This window comes from Dasypus novemcinctus, chromosome 7, assembly GCF_030445035.2.
Source record: "Dasypus novemcinctus isolate mDasNov1 chromosome 7, mDasNov1.1.hap2, whole genome shotgun sequence".
Lineage (NCBI taxonomy): Eukaryota > Metazoa > Chordata > Mammalia > Cingulata > Dasypodidae > Dasypus > Dasypus novemcinctus.
Genome location: NC_080679.1, coordinates 40,331,220 through 40,352,641, shown reverse-complemented (window position 1 = coordinate 40,352,641; position 21,422 = coordinate 40,331,220). Strand labels below are relative to the sequence as shown.

The 21,422-nt window shown below is 43.3% G+C and overlaps 1 protein-coding gene across 5 annotated transcripts in view; it reads left to right on the top strand.

Annotated features, from left to right (window-relative positions):
- The first annotated feature begins 7,973 nt into the window (after positions 1 to 7,973).
- Positions 7,974 to 21,422, top strand: part of PARD3B (par-3 family cell polarity regulator beta) — a 1,119,500-nt gene continuing 1,106,051 nt past the window's right edge. For 4 of the 5 annotated variants that reach the window (XM_058300305.2, XM_004453623.5, XM_012523355.4 and 1 more), the window contains exon 1: positions 7,974 to 8,240. In XM_058300305.2, the coding sequence (XP_058156288.1) occupies positions 8,121 to 8,240 (120 nt within the window). In that variant the 5' untranslated portion in view covers positions 7,974 to 8,120. The remainder of the gene's footprint in view (positions 8,241 to 21,422) is intronic. The other variant, XM_058300306.2, reaches the window with a different exon arrangement.

The window sequence follows — 21,422 nt, the reverse complement described above, 5'->3', positions numbered from 1 at the left end:
AGAATTCTAAGCTTTTAACTTAATAAATTCCCATTATAAAAGCCACCCCATTTCTGGTATATTGCTCCCAGTGGCATTTAACAAACTAAGACAGACAGTAAATGGAATAAAATGTGGGAAAAATATTATGATTTACTTACTATGTGCTGGGGGCTTTACATATGTTTTACTTTCAAATAGGATTATCATCCCATCTCAAAAAGAAGGACAGTGAAGCTTGCCTAGGACTACATATCTGCTAAGTGACAGAGTACTTTGGAACATGGTATTGCCTAGCTCTGGTCTACAAGTTCTGCCTGCCATTCTCTTATACATTGAAGAACCAGGTCCAAATCTCAGCTCTCTCTACTTCCTGTCACTTACATCACATCACTTTCTTTCCCAAGTATATTCATAGAAATGAGCAGCAGAAGGAGGCTGTCTTCCTTTGCCAGGACTATTATGATTAATACCACACAATAGGCTGGCTTTAACAAGAATTTATTGGCTATAGATTGTGGCTACATGTCCAAAATCAAGATGTTGGCAAGACCTTGCTTTCTCCCAGAGCTGGTAGCTGGAAGTCCTTGTCACAGGGCAACGTCCTTGGTCTTCGATGTCTTTCTCTGACTTCTGGTTGCTATGTCTTCTGGTTTCTCTGTGTCCAAATGTCCTCTCTTTATAAGGCCTCCAGTAACATGGATTGAGACCCACACTGCATCAATTGGACCACACCTAAATAGGATCTCTGAAGAGCCTGTTCACAAAGGAGTTCATACCTTAAGTGACCACAACATTTCAAAGGTCCAGTGTGTACAAATGGGCTCACACCTACAGGAATGTGGATTAAGATGTGAACATGGCTTTTATGGGGGACATGATCCCATCCCCAACAGAGGCCTTAGAAAAAGACAGTAGAAAAGGAGAAAAGAACTCTTGATTACATTTTGCCTTAGTTCAGGAGTTTCTCTGGATAACCAACTTTGTTGAAGAACATCCCTAACCATTGCTGTTGGCCCCTTTCTCAACTGTCTCTCACCCAAGTCCAGAAGGGAAAGGACCTGGGGCTACTCTGAGCAGGGCCTATTCCTAGGGGTCAGGGCTCATGGGCCCAAATGACCTTCAGAGAAGGAGCTTGCACACTGAGGAAAGAAAAATTTTCTTGCTTTTGATTGGTTCTTTTGTTTGAAGTGCCTTTTTTTTTTTTTTTTTTTAAGAGACACTCATTTCATGATTCAGGTCCTTTTTGAGAAAGCACACATAGAGGCAGGACATTAGACTCTGTAGAGGGGAATTCAGTACAAGGAGGGGAAGCCTGGTGGTGTCATTTGGGGATTCTTGTGAATCTTACTACAGAATAGACATGAACAGGGACCCTCTAAAAAGCTGGAATCCCACAATGCTTACTGAATCCCCTCAGGGTGTACAATAATATAATTTGTGTTTTATGGTGAGCTCAAGGAACAGTCGACAAAGATACAGTCAGAAATGAATGCCATTAGACATTTATATGACACACACCTCCTAAGGAAAAAAAACATTCTTGCCAAGTTAAACAATAACCTAAAACTTTTGCTTTTAAATATGGAAGTGAAGAATGAAAAGCCATACCCATTTTTCTATTCCTTCTCTTATGATATTACTCTGGCATCTGCTTTCAGAAGGAAACTTAGAATATGATCTATTTATACTAATTGCTCCAAGGGTCTTAGAAAGATTATCTCCAATACAATTAATATTTTGTGATAAATAGTGCTTGTTATAAATAATTCCTTGGAAGGTAAAAATACTTCCTGAAATAAATTTTCTGCAAAGCACGAGAATGGATTAACTGGTCAACTATAAATGAAAACTTTTCATTTTTTATTTGAGATATGCCTAATACTACCTGATGCTGGGGAAGTCAGGGGAACAACTAGCAGGTACTTCCGAGCCCTCAAACACCCTTGCCTCCTTTTCTATTGTGTGTAGCTATTTCAGGAGGTTCCCATTGAACAGCTGCAGCCTGGGTGTAATGTCAGGTCTAGTGAAAAGGCCTGATCAAACCTTAGACCCAAATTGGCAACCTGAAGCCCCCGCTCCTTATCGGGTTACTCTCAGTGGTAGAGCCCCCTCCCTCTGGGTAGTATATTCTCCCCTACTTCTTATCTCCCCCATCCTCAGGAAGCACAGATTTGTCTCTCCTCTCCAAAACAAAGTGGGGCATGGGGAGCATCCATCCACCAACCCTGAGCCCAGCAGTCAGCTGCCCCGGAAGCCCAGCCACAATAGGAACCCTTTTGGACTCCCTGTACTGTATGTGTAATAAAGCGATCATTTGCTGAAATTGGCTCGGCGGTGCCTGAACCTGTGTTCCCAGGAAGCACGATGTTGCACTCGCTCCACACTTGACATTATAGTTACACTTTACACAAAAGGAGATAGTTTAATAAAATCAGTCAGTATTATTGTACTCTGCATAACACTTTTTCACTGACTATTCCAAAGCTTGATGAGCTGTTGGATAACAAAAGGATAATATCACACTGCAGGCAACATTTGCCCATTCCACAGGCAAAACAAGAAAATGGAACCCAGACCTAGAATCCCCTAGTGCTACTCAATCAAGACAAGTTATTTATTGTCTTCAACCCAGGAGGTCCCAATGGGCACATAATATTGATTTAGGAATTTACTGGACATGAAAGACTGTCTGTTGCAACTGTTATTCTTTTATATCGCTTCTTAATATTTGAGAAATTGCTTCTATGTATGCCATGGTATGGCTGAATAACAAATTAAATCTGGTTATTTAGTAAATATGAAATATAAACACTAAACTCTTTTCCTAACTACTAACTTTGAGTCATAAAAGTTCACTCTATGGTGTGCAGGATTGCATGACAGATTGTTAACACCAAAGCCTAGATTTATCTCACAAAGGCTGCGTCCCACAAGACCTGATTCCAGTCTTTCAGCGAGTGGAATTTGGAGAACCTGAGTGTCCTTCATGGTTCACCTCAAGCTTTCAAACCCAGGAGATTGGGCAGGGACCTTAGGTATAGGGGAGGCGCTAAAAGCATGTGACTGAGGGAAGATTTGTGGTGGCAAGAGGAACTAGAGCTATTCATTATCTGAACAGAAGTCTGGAACAAGTGTAAAGAAAAAAAAGCAATAGCTACCAAGCATGAAGGATGTCAGCATGCAAGTTGTTTCATCATTTGAAAATCTTTGTTCTGTACCATTTCATATTTCTGTCTAATACCCAATATTAAAAGCGAGGGGCAGGGAAGCGGATTTGGCTCAACTGATAGAACGTCCGCCTACCACATGGGAGGTCCAGGGTTTAATCCCGGGCCTCCTGACCTGTGTGGTGAGCTGGCCCATGCGCAGTGCTGATGCATGCAAGGAATGCCCTTGCCATACAGGGGTGTCCCCCTGTGTAGGGGAGCCTCATAAGGAGAGCCACCCCATGCGAAAAAAGTGCAGCCTGCCCAGGAGTGGTGCCGCACACACGGAGAGCTGACCCAGCAAGATGACGCAGTAAAAAGAGACACAGATTCCTGGTGCTGCTGACAATACAGGCGGATGCAGAAGAACACACAGTGAATGGACACAGAGAGCAGACAACTGGGGTGGGGAGGAGGGGTGAGAAATAAATAAAAAATAAATCTTTAAAAAAAAGTGAGGGGTAAACATTAATACATAGTGTTATTTAATTATATTTTTTGCTAAACTCCTTTGATACTCTACACAACAGATATTAACAGTATGCACACTCTGGGGTCAGACTGCCCAGATTCTAATCCAGGCTCCACTATCAAAGTTGTTTAATTTCCTTTGGCTTCAGGTTCCTCATCTTTTAGAATCTCTCTCTTGTAAGATTCCAGTGAAGAAAAATAAAATATGGGTACATGTATTAGTTTGTCAGTGCTGCTATATCAAAGTACCACAGACTGGATGGCTTAAACAATAAGAATTAATAAATTCCTCACTGTTTTGGAGGCTAGAAGACCAAAATCAAGGTGTTGTGGTTTCTCTGATGTCTGTAAAATTTTGGTGGTGGCTTGCCAGTGATCCATAATTCAATCTCTGCCTCTATCACATGACCAGTTTTCTCCTCATCTGTCTCCTGCTGTGTCCAAATTTCCTCTACTTATAAGAACTACAGCCATATTGGATCAAAACCCACCCTCACTTAGTTTGACCTCACCTTCACTAATAACATCTTCAAAGATCCTGTTGACAAATGCATTCATATCCATAGTACTGGTGATTAGCACTTGAGTATGTCTTTATAGGGGACATTATTCAATCCATAATAATACCTAATATATGATGCATATGTATACATGTAATATATTTATATGTAATACATATAAATCATATGTATTCCCCTAGAATACAGCCTGACATGTATCTAAACCAATAATGTTAAGTAGAATTAATTATCAAATTCACTGTTACCTTGTAGTTTCTATTTAACTTCTCACTTCTTAGACCTGTCTCCTCAACTATTTACAAGCCTCTTGAGGGTGGGGAAGCAATATTGTATTTTGTGGAGGATAAACGTTTTTTTTTTTTAATTTCTCAACTTTTTTTGTCTTTATTTTTTTAACGTTACATTAAAAAAATATGAGGTCCCCATATACCCCCCATCCCTCTCACCCCACTCCTCCCCCCATAACAACAACCTCCTCCATCTTCATGAGACATTCATTGCACTTGGTGAATACATCTCTGAGCACCCCTGCACCTCATGGTCAAAGGTCCACACCATAGCCCACACTCTCCCACAGTCCACCCAGTGGGCCATGGGAAGACATACAATGTCTGGTAACTGTCCCTGCAGCACCACCCAGGACAACTCCAATCCCCGAAAATGCCCCCACATCACATCTCTTCCTCCCACTCCCTACTCCCAGCAGCTACCATGGCCACTTTCTCCACACCAATGCCACATTTTCTTTGATTACTAATCACAATAGTTCATGAATAGAATATCAGTAAGTCCACTCTAATCCACACTCTATTCCTCCATCCTGTGGACCTTGGAATGGTTGTGTCCACTCCACATCTATATCAAGAGGGGGCTTAGATTCCACATGGATGCAGGATGCAATTCTCTTGCTTTCAGTTGTAGGCACTCTTGGCTCCCTGGTGTGGTGGTTGACCTTCTTCACCTCCATGTTAGCTGAGTGGGGTAAGTCCAATAAACCAGAGTGTAGGAGTTACAAGTCTGTTGAGGCTCAGGGCCTGGCTATCACATGGTCAGTCCAGAGATTCAGGTCCCCTGGGTATACACTACACCCCAGCACCAACTACAGATCCGGTAAAAGTAACAGGAGAGGCTTGTGGACAAAGATCACATCTGAGTCCAGCTCCATCACACAGAAACACAAACTCCAAAGTAGGGCCAACTGACATGGCACTGAACTCCATCTGCCATGACCATAGAACCTGTGGGTCTCTGTAGCCCTCAGAAGAACCCATACCTGCAGTTGTATCTACTTTAGCTGTCTCTGGGACTCTGCTGAGGTGTGCATAATGGCAACCCCTCTGATAACCTCCTGGCTCTTTTTCGAGACTCATAGCTATATAAACTCCTTTGTCCTTTCCATTTCCCCCTTTTATACAGGTCAAAAAGCATTTTTAACTCGTGGTATTATATGTAGACTGAGATATTCTGCTTGTCCAAGTTGACCCTTTTATTCAAGGTCATTGTCTAGTTAGATCATCACCTGGTATTTGGTAGTAATCCCTTGATGTCAGGGAGGCTCATCCCTGGGAGTCATGTCCCATGCTGGGGGGAAGGCAACACATTTACATGCTGAATTTGGCTTCGAGACTGGCTGCATTTGAGCAACACAGAGGCTCTCAGGAGGTAACTCTTAGGCACCCTGCAGCTCTAGGCCTTGTTCTTATTTCAGGTGCACAGGCTTACAAGCATGGCCATTATATCAAGGGCTCATTGTTGGACCTTCCTTCTTTTATTGGTCTTTGCCGTTTCACTTGGGGGATTGTTGCTGTTCCTTTAGGGACTGTGCTCAAACTCCCCTGGCTAGGAACTCAGCGAGGATAAGTGTTTTTTGTTGCCTTCTATTGGGGGTCTGCCTGTCCCCCATTCTCAAGCCACATGATTTGGCGACAGATGAACCAAGTCTTGTGATTCACTGTTGCAGTCCTCTTGCTTGCTATAGGAAGAGTATTTGATCCCAGCTGGGACACACAAGTCCTCAAAAAAGACTTTCCTGTTGCTTCATGTGGGGAGCTTTAGACAATGTAAACCTGGAGCCATCTTTGCCCTCTTTGGAGATAGTCTGTCTGAGACTGGAGACAACACTGAAGAACTTAGAGCCTACATGGAGAGAGACAGCCTCTGATGACAGGAATTCAGGTTCCCAGAACATTTTGAGTTCTTGCCTCAAGTGAATAATCTCTGAATTTCCTGGTGAAATAGATTGTTTTTTATTTAAATCAGTTTGTATTGGATTTTCAACCAATGATACTAATATATACTTTCTTCAAATCAACATGGTCTATATGATCCTCTTTGATACTACTGATCTTATTTAAGGTCCTATACATAGGAGGCAACTCACACGTATTTATTGAATAAATGATTGAAAAAATTTAAAAACTCTTAAAACTCATTAATTTAATCTCTTGCACATCATCATACCATCCTAGACAATTCAAGTTTAATTTAAGTGTGTCTTGATGGGAACAAATCATTTTGCAGAGAAATGTGTGGTGGAGCCCTGAGGATCTTGTTGGGTGAAGCTGATTGCTAAGAAAACTGGAGAGATCAGAGATGTAGAATGGAAAGACCTGAGTTCTTTTCAACATAACTACCTCCATGGCAATTAAAGTCCTTGAGCACCACTCCTCATAAATAAGGTGGGAAAAATAATACCTCACAGGACTGTTGTTAGGCTCAAAGAATTCATTTATGTGAGAGCTAAGAATGATATGAATGTTGATTATTGATTCCTCCCCCTCCCCCCCCCCAGATACCCCAATTACAGTTGGTGATGGTAACACATCCGTCAAATCATGAACCTAAATGTGTTTTAACATTGTTTTTCTGGTCCAATGCAAAATCCTTTCAAAAGGATACATGTAAACATACAGGCTCATACCTGGGTCTGGGTGTGACCTTTGGCTGACTCAGTGTCCTCGGTTGTAGCAGCAATGGTTCCACTGCCACATTATCCTTAGTCTGCCTTCAGCTTTGCCGGCTCAGGGTTACATGGGCAGATGAGACGCTGTGCTTTAGAAAATTTCCTAATATGCCTTTTGGCTATCCTGTCCCTGCACCTCAGTATCTTGAGCTGCTGCTAGCTCCTTGGGGTATTTTTGGCGGGCGTATTGAGAAGCACCTGCTCCCGGTCTCCCCTAGAATCTTCCTCCAGTCTCCTCATTTTAAGAGTTTGGGTACTCCGCAGACTCCGTGCTAGTCCCTCATGTGCTTTATGGGATCCGGTGTCAATCCCCCGGGGGGTAGCTCTCAGGTCCCGTTACAATTCCCCAGAGCTCCACGTGTGTGCGGAAGGGAGCGAGCCAGGGAGAGACCAGGTGAGGGGAAGAAGCTCCTGGGCTCCAGTTACCGCCGCGCACGGCCCCCGCCCGGAGCCGAGGAGTGCGAGGCGCAGCCGGGGTGTGCCGCGTCCCCTTTAAGAGCCGGGCCCAGGCCGGCCGCGGGCCGCGGGAGTCGGGAGCGCGGCGCGCCGCGGAGGAGTTGGGAGCCGGCGCAAAAGTTTCCTCCCAACTCCGGCCCCGCGCGCCCGCCGCCGCCGCCCACTCCAGCCCCGGGCCTGCAGCCGGCCCCGCCGCGGGCGCGAGGGCCAGGGCCGGGCCGCGCTTCCTCTTCGGCGGGCGCGCAGCGGCGGGCCCGGCCGGAGCCGGAGCAGGAGCGGGCCGCGGGCCGGCGCGTCCCGGGCCTCGGCCACCTGGAGGTCGTCCTCCCCGCCGCCGCCCCGCTCGCGCGTTCGCGCCTGTAGGCGGCCGCCTGCGGAGGGGGAAAGGGGCGCTGCCGCGAGCCTCCGGCCCTGGGTGGGCATCGGGGGGCGGCGCCGCGCGGGGCCCCCTGAGAGCGCCGCCTGCGCCCGCGGGGCCGAACACCTGTTCGGCTGGGCCCGGCGTGGTCGCCCGGGGCCAGGATGAAAGTGACCGTGTGCTTCGGCAGGACGGGCATCGTGGTGCCCTGCAAGGAGGGCCAGCTGCACGTCCGGGAGCTCACGCAGCAGGCGCTGCAGCGGTACCTGAAGACCCGGGAGAAGGTGAGCGAAGCCCCGGGGGCGGGCGGGAGGAGGGGGCGCGGCCGCCGGCTGCCCGCGAGCGCCCCGAGGCCGAGGCACCTGCCAGGGGCCCGGGAGCCTAGGTGGCGGCGCTCGGGGGACTCGGAGCGCCCGGGCCGCTTTATTGGTCGCTACCTATGGTCACAACGTTTGTGTATTGTTGACAAAAGTGACGGGTATCTCTGCGCGGCGTCTGTGGTCCAGGGCCTTGCTGCTCAGGGGTGGCCGGTGGACCAGCGGCCTTGGAATCACCTGCGGGCTCATTAGAAATGCGCAATTTGGAGCTTCAGTCCGGCTTCACTGGTTCTGAAACTGCTAACAAGAGCCCAGGTGATTGTAATAGCTGCTGAATTTTGAGAAGCATTGATCTAGAAGTTGAGGGAATGTCTTAAAAGTTACTGCTCACCTTTAGAGCGATTTCTGACCCGTTGAGGCCCGCCCCTTCTCCTTGGAGTTAGAAAGTTCACTTTTGCTAGTAACAGATTCTCAGAAGTTATAACCGGTAGGGTGCTTGGAGTTTCTCCTGAAAGAGCGGTCGTCTGTTAGTGATTTGGGCAGAAGCCTGGGTTGGGAGGATGCTGTTTGCGTGCACCAGCCAGTCTACATTTTAAGGGTTTTCAGTTTAATGCTGCATACTTTGGACATTTACATCTATATATGTGGGGGTTGTGTGAGGTCCTGGGTGACCACTGACATGAGGACTGTCCCCAGCCCTGTCCTTGAAGTCACGAACAAGTAAAAATTAAGTGTACAAGGCATGTTCAGAAGATGTAGCTGGACACTTGAACTTGCATCAGGGGTCTGGAAATCACATGGGACCTCTGTGCCTTCCTCAGTGGAACCCTGGAAAGAAGGTATTGAAGAGCATGTTCTTATTTTGTGAATCCCCAAATTGAACTTCTTGTAAGCTCCACATCCTCCACAAATGGGACAAGTCGCAAATTCTTGTTTAAGAGGCCAACGGAACATGCTGTGGGAACTGTAGAAGGAGTGTGACCCTTCTAATGATGGAGAGATGTAATTTCTGATTTCTTTTGATGTCTTATAGGTTATCCAAAGTATAACCTTTTGTTCCAGGTATGTACTTTAGGCATTTAAGAAAATGCCTACACTTTGTGTGCTTCTGTTAAGAGTTGTTATATAGAAAAAAATTCTACTCAGGAGAGGTACATGTTTACGCTGCCTTGAAGAGTCAAGAGTTGGAATATGGCGAAAGGTCTGTTAACTTTGAACTATAATCCCTAAAGCTGACTCTTCTGATGGGATTGAGGAAGAAGAAATGGGAAAAATTAAGATGGTCTATAAAGCTATATGAATACCCCTGTTGTTTCTTGCCACTGTAACAATGTGTGTGATATTTTGTAATTTAGTTAAAAAGTGAGAATTACACAAATAACCCATTGTCTTTGAAATCATTTCACTCACTTCTTAAACTATGTGAATGCTACTGCAGAGAAATTATTAAAGTAGAGCTCATCAAAGGATTGTTAGTGAGATGAATTTATTTTTTAACTCACTAAAAAATACACTCAAATCTTGTAGATCTAGAAATTTAGCATGTGGAACTGTGCAAGTAATGTAGGTATACTACAAGCTTGTAAGTAAGGTACAGGAGGAACTAACTAGATTATATTTAATGCATTGTAATATGATCTTAAAAGGTGTTATGCTGGTACTGGAAGTATAATTTATATCACAGAACCCATAATATAATTGCATTTATCAGTTTACTGTTATTACCAGACATTAATTTTTCTGTTTATGTTTATAAGTGAATGTGACATTTAAAGGTCACTTGCAGCTTATAAATCCTCACTCCCCTTTTTGGCTTTTAAAAATCTCAGTTTAATAAGTGGCAAGTGATATTTTACCCTCCCAAAATATTCCTCTCCCATACTCTCATTTTAAGTAATGTAATCATAATGAGGCTTAACTATTATTGGATGGCATTCCCAATGGGACTAAAATGTCAAGAAATACTCTAACAGATTCCTTGGTTTCATCCATTGAATTTAGAAAATAATGAGAAGAGAACAGAAATGTCAAAATTCAATTGAAGAAACAATTTGTAATAAACTGTCAGTGAAAGAAACCTTTAGAGACTTGCTACCCTTCATGTAAAGATTTTAAGCCCTGAACTCAAAATAATAGCAATATCAACAACTCATAGATACTGTGCTTACCCTGTGCCAGGCACTGTTCTAGATGCTTTACCTGGATGTGTTCCAGTTTTTGTTTTTTTTAAAAACCATGTATTAAACCATTTGTTCCTCACAACAACCCTGATAGGTAGTACTACAGCCATTTTATAGCTGGGGATACACACAGAGACATGCCTAGTAAATGGTGGAACTGGGATTTAAACCCAGGAACCATGCCTCCAGGTCCTTGTTTTTGGCCACTAACTTCTAAGCTGTGTAGCTTGGAAAGGTTAGTATGCATTGGAATGTACTTTTTATAGTTTGTTTTAAAAAGACAATTCCATCTATAAACTGTTACATTAGTATAACAACTTAATGATAGCAACACTTTTTTACAGAGAGGTGGGATATCCATAAATTCCTCAAGTTTATAGTCTGGGTGTAGATATTAGCGGCTAGGTGTAGATATTAGAGGCTGAAGTCTAATTTCTGAGGCAATGACTGCAGGATTTGCAAATCAAGTATGAAAAATATTCCTCTGCCAAATGACAAATGGAATAATGGGAAAGACCGCTTAGATATTTAGGAAGGGAGTGCTGTCAAGAAACAAATTTGGTGGCAATGTAAGTCTGTTTCTTCCAGGGCCCTGAATAATTTAGATGGGAGAAAGGCAGGTTGAAGATTGAGGATGGAAGTTGAGATTTCTAAAGTCGAGAGAATAAATGAAGCCCAAGGAAGCTTTCTGGATTTTGTCAGCAGCATTGAAGTAGCAGCCACCTGCTGAGAAGAAACTAGGAAGGCTGGTATTTGTGGAATGTGGGGAACCAGCTGAATCAGCATTAGATAAGGCCAAAAGTAGGTGGGATGCTGAAGAAACAAGGAGCTTTGCAGAAGGCTTTAATTATGTTCTGAAATCCGGTACTTGGAGGTTCTTGCAGCCTCTGCCCTCCCTGACAATTGATGAACGCCATTGGGTGTTGAATTGACTGAGGGGCAACAGTTATGGGATCACTTATCTTTTGGATTCTGATACTTTGTCAGTGTGCCAGGCTCTAAAACAAAGGGTCCATGGAAAAATTTAAGGGGGCATGAGCTTGAATTGAAAAAAAAAAAAAAAATCAACCCAACTTATTTTCTCTGATCTCTGAAACCCAGCATTTCCTTCACTTATGAATGTATGCAATAAATAAATTACGGTAGTATTCATTTTACCTAACGGGCAAAGGGGTCCGTGGAACAAAAAAGGTTAGGAATCCCTGCTCTAAAACCAATTTAGTTAAGTGGTTTGTACAGAGGTGATTGTCTTAAGTAGGAAAGGTGCAGATCATTGAGTAATTAGTAAAAGTTATCGTCAAAATTATGTCAGAGGTGAGTGGGAAATTGAGTGGTCTCCTGCAGGGGTGTTGAACATTCATCACCTGTAATGTTAACATTTAACAATTTAAAGAATGCCAATGCCTCAGTCCCATCCTCCAGGATGGGCATGGATATTTTAAAAAGCACCCTAGGGGATGCTGATGTCCAGTCAGTGTTGAGAATGACAAATTTACCACCACTAATCTCTTGGTATTGCTGAATTCATTTGATTTTTTTTTTTTAACTCTTGCAATGGCAGGTATTGTCTTAGACATTTACAGACCAACCTGTCATTAGCAACTGTACCTCTGTTCCCATGCGGAACAATTCTTCTCATAGCAGGTGCTCAAATAATTTATTGAATTGAGCATTCATTATATATACACGCTAGATGGGGTTGAAGTGAATAAGGGGAAGCCTTGTTTAGAAAGAGGCTTATAGTGTGTTCAGGAGTTGAATGAGGTAACGTGGAAATTGAGTTCAGGAGCTATTGGACATGCTGAAGTTTTTGGAAAGCCCATTTGTGGATCTGCTTGTGTGCATGAGTAACTTTTTGTTTAAGTGAAGAAACATTTGATACTTTTCAAAATGAATCTCTAGTGTATTCAGATGTTTGAAATAATCTCTTTGCTCTACAAATTAAAACTAGTTTCCCAGATCTGAACAGCATAAGCTAACAACTACATTCCCCAATTGTGTGAGCATAATCTGAGAGAATTTGTATAGTAACAAAAATCTGGAATGAGACTGTATGAAACTAGTCTGGAGGAATAAGCTATAATTACTGAATTTCCGAACTTTTCAGCTATTGATGCCTTGTTCCTAGAATTTAAGGTTCCTGCATGTGTAGACTAGATCCACACTGGATTGATTCTCAAACACTTTTCATTTTGTGGGGTACTCACATGAGTGCTTCATTTCCTGCCCATTTCTCTCCTCATGCTCTTCGCAGCATGGGAAGTGCCTCTAACTTGCTTTGGGGTGTGATGCTCCACTTGCCTTGAGCAGCCTGTTGGTTTACAAAGGAGGGCTCGTGGGGCCTGTTGTGACCCACCAGGGGTATTTTCATAGACCTGCTCAGTGTGACATTTTTTTACTTCCTTGCTGACATTTAAATATTTGGAAATTTCATTGTAAAAATCCAGAATTTTGCCCTCTTTGGGGGAAAAATATCAGAAGCTCTGGCAGTCCTGAGCTTCGTTTTCCCATGTGGCGGTCATTGTTTGGAACTGAGGCACCTTTTTTTTTTTTTTCCTTTTTCACTTTAGATGGAGTCGTCTCAGTTTGCACCTTTGGTGCAACAGCCTTAGAGTATACGTCCCCACTTCTCGTAATGGGTGGACAGTGGTCCAGCAAGGAGTAGTGAAGGAAATTCTAGACCATTTTTAGTGAGACTAAGGTACTTCTAGACTATTAGAATTACTAAACATTTTAAGCACATGGCTTCTTGGAAACCTCATTCTCTGTTTACTTCCTGCTTCACGGGCTGTTCTCAGTGTCTTTGGTTGTTACCCTCCTTCCTCCCCGACCTTTTACTGCTGGAGTACCCCAGGACTCATAACTAGAACCTCTTCTCCTCTCTCAGCTCATTCCCTTGGTGAGCTCATCCAATATCATGGCTCCAAATACCATCTGTATAGCTCCAGCTCAGATCTCTTCCCTGAACCCCACACTCCATATATATCCGTCCCCTAGACACCTCCCCTTGGATGTCTGGTAGGCGTCTCACACTTAGCACATCCTAAACTGAACTCCTGGTTCCCCTCCCACTCCAGTCTTTCCATCTCATTAAATGGCAATACCATCCTTCCAGTTCAGGTAGAAGTCCTGTAGTCACTCTTGACTTCCCTCTTCTTTTCATGACCTGTATACAATCTATCTGCAAATCTAGCTGACTCTGCTGTCTCCCTGTGCCCAGAATATGACCACTTCTCTCCATCTTTACGGTTAACACGGGGTTTGTTTTTTTACAATGGACTTTAATTTCTCCTCCTCTACCCCCTATTCCTCCCAACTATATTCTCTTCTGAACACAAAAGCTGGTGTGATCATTTAAAATTCTAGTCAGATCACATCATTCTTCTACTTAAGATCTTCTCATGGCTTCCATCTCTCTCAGATACCTATAACATGCTATGTGCAGAAAAGAGTTAACATATCATGCTTGAGATTGCTATGCTTAGAAGGCCTTTTTGCAAAGGTGGCCCTTGGCTGGCATCTGGGAACCTGGATTTCGGGAGAGTTCTGATCATTCCCTAAAAAGAATGGCTCACTCTGCCAAAGCTGTTTATGTAAACAATATGGTTTATGCTGAACACCTGCTTTCCTTCTGGGAGCTGGGAAGCTCAATATGTATTAGGCGGACGATGCCTGTATGACCAGCCCCTAATGAAAACCTCTGGTTTGGAGTCTCTAGTGAACTTCCCGGGGTGACATTATTTCACAAGTGTTGTCACAGCTCATTGATGGGGGAATTAAGCACACCCTGTGACCCTAGGGGTAGAAGACCAGTGAAGCTTGTGCTTGGTTTCCTCTAGACTTTGCCCTAAGTGCCGCCTTTTACTTTTACTGATTTTGTTCTGTATTTTATTTTCATTACAATAAATCGTAGCTGTGAGTATGACTACATGCTGAGCCCTGTGAGTTCTCCTAGTAAATCATCGAACCTGGGGTGCTCTTGGGAGATCTAGCACACTCTGATCCCTCAGACCTCTTCATCTACTGTTCACCCCTCTTGCTTTGCTCCTGCAACACTGATTTCTTGGCTTTCATTCAGACATGCCAGAGGGGCTTCTACTTCACATGCTGTTTTCTCTGCCTGAAATATTCCTCCCACTCTAGTTATCCATACATCGGGCTTCCTCAAATTTTCTATCTTAAACAAATGTTCCCTTCTCCAGGAAGCCTTCTGGAAGCACCTTGTTTACAATTTTAACCCCTCAAATTTTCCATCTTAAACAAATGTTCCCTTCTCCAGGAAGCCTTCCGGGAGCACCCTGTTTACAATTTTAACCCCTCTACCCTCTTTTAGTCTTTCCAGCTTTACTTTTCTCCACCATACTGTTTATTTTAACTATTTTTTTCTCTCACCCCATATAGAATGGTCAATGAAAGTAGAGAGCTTCAAGTGACTTGTTCATTGCTGAACCTCTGGCCCCTAGAAGGGTACGTGGTATCTAGTAGGTTGTCAATAAATTCTTTATTGAAGAAATAGGTCTTTTGCTGTGTGTCCATCACCATCTGCTGCATTTATCTCTTGCTGTGTTACAAACCATCCCAAAACGTAGTATCTTAAAGTAACACCCATTCCATGGTTATTTAAGTCAGGAATTTGACCAGGCACACAGAGAAGGAGCAGTGTGATGTTTTCTAGGCTGGGTGACTTGAAAGCTGGGCCTGGCCACAGAGGCTTGACCGGGGGCATGTGTCTGGGCCTTCGTTCTTGCTGTCAGCGGATTCCTCGGTTCTTTTCTTTATAGTGCCAGGACCTGACCTCTCCACATGGCCTTTTCACATGGTCTCTACAGCAGAATAGCTGGAATTCTTGGATGGCAGCTCAGGCCTCTAAAGAGTGCCAAAGTAAAAGTGGCCAGGGGTTCTTAAGACTTGCAGCCAGTATGCTGTTTTCTGCCATGTTCTATTAGTTAAAGCAAGTGACATGTCTGGCCTGTATTCAAAGGGAGGGGATTACACAAGGGACTGAATATTGATAGTTATAGTTCTTTGGGGGTCAGCACATTTCTGTGGCATCTTAGGTGGTAGAAATGTGAAGATTAATCAGAGACTTTCTCTGGTTTCTGCTTTTGAGGAGCTTGCCAACCCCCTGGGAGTTGAGGCACAGCTATGAATAAGCCGGTTTTGCACCAGTGGTAGATCTACAGGGATGCACTGTAGACGAGCAATGCTCTTAAAGGAGAAGAATTTGCCAGGGAAGTGGTGTCAGGAATTCCAGGTGAAGGGACAGGAATGAGAAGGCATTATCAGCCTGTTGAGGGAGCTGTAAAAAGTCAAATGTCGTTCATGGGCGAGTGGTAGTACTGGGCAAACTTGGACCAGGTTGCGATGGGCCCTGGGCATTTTCATGTTTTCTTAGTGTAACTATCTCTGTTTTATTACAAATATATTCATGATTTTCTCAATTTCATGCATCTAGAAAGATGTGTATGAACGTAAAAGTAAGAGGGCTTCCAGAAGAATTAGATAAGTCAGATAAGATTTCTGTTAAGGCCCTCATCACCCACTCAGCCACTCTGGTTTTCACACCTTTCCCAACTAACCTCTCAACATGGTTACCTATTATTTTTGTTACTTCCCTGGAGTATGACTTCCTTTTGCTTGTGTCAGCCTTCTGGCCTTGCTTTCAGTGGGATCTCGTTCATGGCTCTGCTACCCTCAAATGCGCCCCTCTAGCCCTGAACTGGCTCCAGACCCCAATATCTGCCTCTGGATATTACTACATATATGTCCCTCTGTTCAAGCCCTCCTCAAATCTGCTGTCCCCATTTTGCTGTAGTCTGCTTCCCACCTGGTACGCTCATTCACCTGGCCATTAAATCTAGACGCCTGGAAATCCCCCTGTCCTTGGTGACCTTTCCTCCTCATACTTTGTTATATGGCCAGGTGGTTACAAAGTTTCTTTGATACTTCCCAGTGATCTCTTAGATCTGCCTCCTCCTTACCATCCCAAAGCATGCCATGATCTCTATATCTTCTCATTGCTCCTCTGGGAAATTGTAGCAGATCTTTAACTGGCATCCCTGCCTCTATTAGCTGCCAGTCCCTCCAAACCATTCTCCACCCTAAAACTACACCCTAAAACCACAAATCTCATCATTGTGGTGCTGCTAGGAATAAATCATTCCCCATTGCTTTTAGGCTCCTCTGTTTCCTTATCCACTTTAGAGCCCTACATGCAGTCTAGTATTTTTTCAGGCTTTCCACCACCCCTACCCCAGGATAAATGCTGCCCACCCTTCTTCAGGATGTGCCCCCAGCTTCCTCTACTCTAGGAATTCTTCCTTTTCCTCTACACTGTGGCCCAGGTGCCTCATTTTTGTGTTCTTCGAGCTCCCTGTGCTTGTGTTTTCATTTTGCAAAACATGCCTGACATTATACTGTTTATTAGTCAGTCTACCAACTTAATAGGCAACTCCCAAATCACAGTGGCTTATCTCTCTGTGTGCGTGAGTGGGGGCTTTGATACATACAGTTCTCTGCCCCTTCTTCCTTTTAGCCTCAGAATTTTCTGCAGATGCTCTGCTTGTGTTTACTGGTGAACAAAGACGACCACTGGAGGTTCTGGGACCCTGCCTGGAAGTGGCAGACATCATTTCTTCTTACACTCCCCTGGAGACAAGCCAAGTATCGATCCAGATGTAGTGGGTTTGGGAAAAGAAATCCACTTGGGGCGGCGGACTTGGCCCAGTGGTTAGGGCGTCCGTCTTCCACATGGGAGGTCCGCGGTTCAAACCCCAGGCCTCCTTGACCTGTGTGGAGCTGGCCCATGCGCAGTGCTGATGCGCACAAGGAGTGCCGCACCATGCAGGGGGGAGCCCCACGTGCAAGGAGTGCACCCTGTAAGGAGAGCTGTCCAGTGCCAAAGAAAGGGCAGCCTGCCCAGGAATGGTGCCGCACACATGGAGAACAGCAGACACAAGATGACGCAACAAAAAGAAACACAGATTCCTGTGCTGCTGACAACAGAAGTGGACAAAGAGGACGCAGCAAATAGATACAGAGAACAGACAACCGGGGTGGGGGGGGGGGGGGAGGGGAGATAAATAGATAAATAAATAAATCTTAAAAAAAAAAAAAAGAAATCCACTTGGGTATTGGTGAACAACTAGCCAGGTTTTGCCACATATTGCAGTCACTTTGTCTTCTCCATTGTATTTAAGAAAGGGAATGAATTTTATTTTCATTTCTGTTTTAGTACCTGATATATGGTGCATATAATAATTACTTGTTAAATTATGTCAAAACTTCACATCTTTTTCTTTTATAAAAATGAGAGTGACATTCAACACAATGTTTTATACGTTTGGGATCTTTATATGTGGTATAGCTTTAAAAACTAAATTCATTTTTTTTCTTGATTATCTTCAAAGACCTCATCTTAACCACATTTGCTGTAGGCAGTAGTTTAGTGGTCCATTATATGACACACTGATTGTCTTAAATAACAGCTTGAAAATCTGACAGATTGACTCATTTTACAGATTTGAGATTGAGGGCTTTGTAGTTGTAGGTTTTATACAAAAGGGACTTTATGGTGTTTATGCTTCATGAAGATTTGTGCAATGGTGTAACATATGCTTGAACAATATTTGATTTTTTAGTTTCCTTATTTTGTGTTGATTTTATAAATGATTCTGGATTATTTGGATCTTGATTATTTTTTAAAGGCAGAGTATATGTGTCTTAAGGGCTGCCAAATTTAGGGCTGCCTGCCCTTTCTGGGCTCACCTGTGCTTTTGATTGCTGGACTCTCATGTTTTGGATTGCAATGAGTCGAACGGCAGGCTGCCAAGAGACAGGCCGGTTGAAAAGGTTTCACTATCCCTTTTAGTGTCTATCAGATGCATTGTCAAGAGTCATCCAGGTCAGTGTGCCCTACACCAGTGTGATTATCAAACTCTGCTGGCCTGCACCCTCAAGGAGGTGCTGGTGGGGCTCATTGGTGATGGAGGCAGATGACAGAAAATATGTTTACAACTCTTGGCCAAGCCATTCTGAGCAAGGCCGGAGAACCACACTGAAAGGGGAAGTGGTTAGATCCCCTTTAGGCCTCATTCAAGGTGGACATTAAGGGTTTGTGGGAGCTCTGGTCATAGACTTCTGATACCTTTATCAGAAGATACCTTTATCAGGAGATTTAGGGTAAGTTTTCCTGCTATTCCTTTTAGAGACATGAAACCAAGTAAGAATGACCTCTAAGTAAACAGATTTTGATAAGGGATTTGTGGTTATTATTTGGGCACTTTTCCCTCTGAGAGGTCTTATTTCTGGGAAAGGGTGCAGAGACAGCGGGAATGATTTAAGAATGATGGAAATTAACTACAGTCTCTCAATCCATCTACTTCACATTAAGAAAAACTATGCCTTGTTTTCAGTGAGGCCTCAGCCAGACTACAACAATCTTTAACATTCTGACAGTCACTTGAATCGCTTTAGAAGTGAGTTAGAGAGCTACTTTAGGTCAAGAATTGTGCTTTCTGCCAGGGACATGGAGTGAAATAAGGCAGAGTTCCTGCTATGAGCAGGCTTGCAGACTAGACGGGCAGAGAGAACCATTTAAATAAATAAAACACTGTGTGTTGGGGAGGGTTGTAAGTGGTAGACAGAGGGAAGGAATAGTGGGCAGGGTGGGGAGCAGGCAGGAAGGTCTCCCTCAATGGATTATAATCAAACAGGGTTTTGCAGGATGCATAGACAATTGGCCAGGGCAGTCAGGGTAGGAAGGGCATTGCAAGAGAACGGCTTGTGCAACATCATGAGAGTGAGATGTGTGAGGTAGCCTGCCTGGGCTAAAGCAAAGCTATTTATTTATTTATTTATTTATTTGTGGTGGTGCTAGTGGTGGTTGTATGTGTATGTGTGTGTGTGTTTAGGGTGAAAGAAGTGTGGAAAGTTTCCCAAGGTGATCATGGGGGAATGCAGTAAGGACGGGCTGTAGACAGAAGCAAGGTCAGAGCCAGAGGCCTTTTAACCCTCACTGAAGAGCTTGAATTGTCAAGGAAGCATTCTGGGCAGGTTGGTGATATTGTTCAATTTGCCTTTCTGGAAAGATTGTCCTGGAGAAAAGAAATAGAATAGAGATACTTGTTCAGGCTCCTCCTATGAGAATGGAGATTGGAGGTATTGGAGCAAAAGAGGAAATGGGTTTTAAGATTTAGGAGGCAAAGTAATCAAACTTAGGGCCTGACTCTTGGTAAGAGAAGTGTGGATGGACTTGGAGGAGAGGGAGGAATCTAAGGTTCATGCATTCAGTAAACATTTTGATGACTGCCTCTGGTTCAGCACTCTGGCCTGGGGATAGAGAAATGACTTGGGTATGGTCTCTGCTTGGAGGGAGCCTCATACATAGACATAGGAGAGACAGAAGACAAAGGACTGATGAGAGGGTTGTTTGCGGGGAGAGTTGAGGGCTTGGCTGAGCTCATGTATCATGAGTTCACAGTGATGCCAGTTGGTTTGTCATTGAATAAGAGTCTTGATCCAAGATTTGGATTTGAAGGCAGATGTGGAAAAATATGGTGTCCAAAAAAGTGATTATACTAATTTAACACATGTACAGACTATATAGTGGCTTTTAAAAGAACAGTATTTTGTATGTTTATCCCTCAATAAACCTGTTTGTTTTTGTTGTTATTGTTTAAAGGAGGTACTTGGGTTGAACCCAGGACCTTTTACATGAAAAGTGTACACTCAACCACTGAGCCACATCCACTCCCCTATAGTAACTTTTGATTAGTGAATGTACGCGTATATCAGCAGACTTCTAAAAACCATTTATTGCAGTAACAAATATACAATGCAAAGTTTCCCATTTTAACCATTTGAATTCAAGTGTACAGTTTAGTAGTGTTAGTTATATTCACAATATTGTGCTGCCACCACCAATATTATTACCCCATTTTTTCGTCACTGCAAACAAACTCTTCACCCACTAAGCTGTAATTTGCTTTCCACTATCCTTCCTTACTCCTTGTAACCTATAAGCTACTATCTGTGTCTATGAAGTTTGCTTTTTCTAGATGTTTCATATAAGCAAGATTATTACGTATTTATCCTTTTTTGTCTGGATTATTTCACGCAACATGTCTTCTAGTTTCATCCATGTTGTAGCATGCATCAGAACTCAATTTTTATGGTTGAATGATATTCTGTTTTGTGTATATACCACATTGTTTATCTGTTCATATGTTGCTTCCACGTGGGTTGTTTCCGTCTTTTGGCAATTGTGAATAATACCACTATAAACATCAGTATGCAAATATGTTTGCGTTCCTGCTTTCAGTTCTTCTGGGTTTATACCTATAAGTGGGATTGTTGGGTTGTATAGTTCTATACTTTCTGAGGAACCACCAAATTGTTATTCTCAGTGGCTGCACCATTTATATTCCCACCAACAATCAATGAGTGATTCTATTTCCCCACATCCTCTCCAGCATTTATTTTCTATTTTAAAAAATAGCCATTCTAATGGGTGTGAAATGGTATCTCATTGTGGTTTTGATTTGCGTTTCCCTGATAGCTGGTGATGTTGTGCATCTCTTCATGTGCTTTTTGACCTTTTGCCTATCTCTGGAGAAATGTCTATTCAAGTCTTTTGCGCTTTTTTAAATTGGGTTGTGTGTCTTTTTGTTGTTGAGTTGTAGGATTTCCTTATATATTCTGGATATTAAACCCTTGCTAACAATGTGGTTTCCAAATATTTTTTTCCATTCAGTAAGTTTGTCGTCTTACTTTCGTGAAGTCCTTTGCAAAAATTAAAAAAAATTTGTTGAAGTCCAATTTATCTAATTTTTTCCCTTCTGTTTCTTGTGCTGTTGTTGTAAAGTCTAAGAAACCATTACCTAATATAAGGTCTTGAAGATTCTTCCCTATATTTTCTTCTAGGAGTTCTGTACTTTTGGTTCTTTTATGTAGTTGAGTACATATCAAA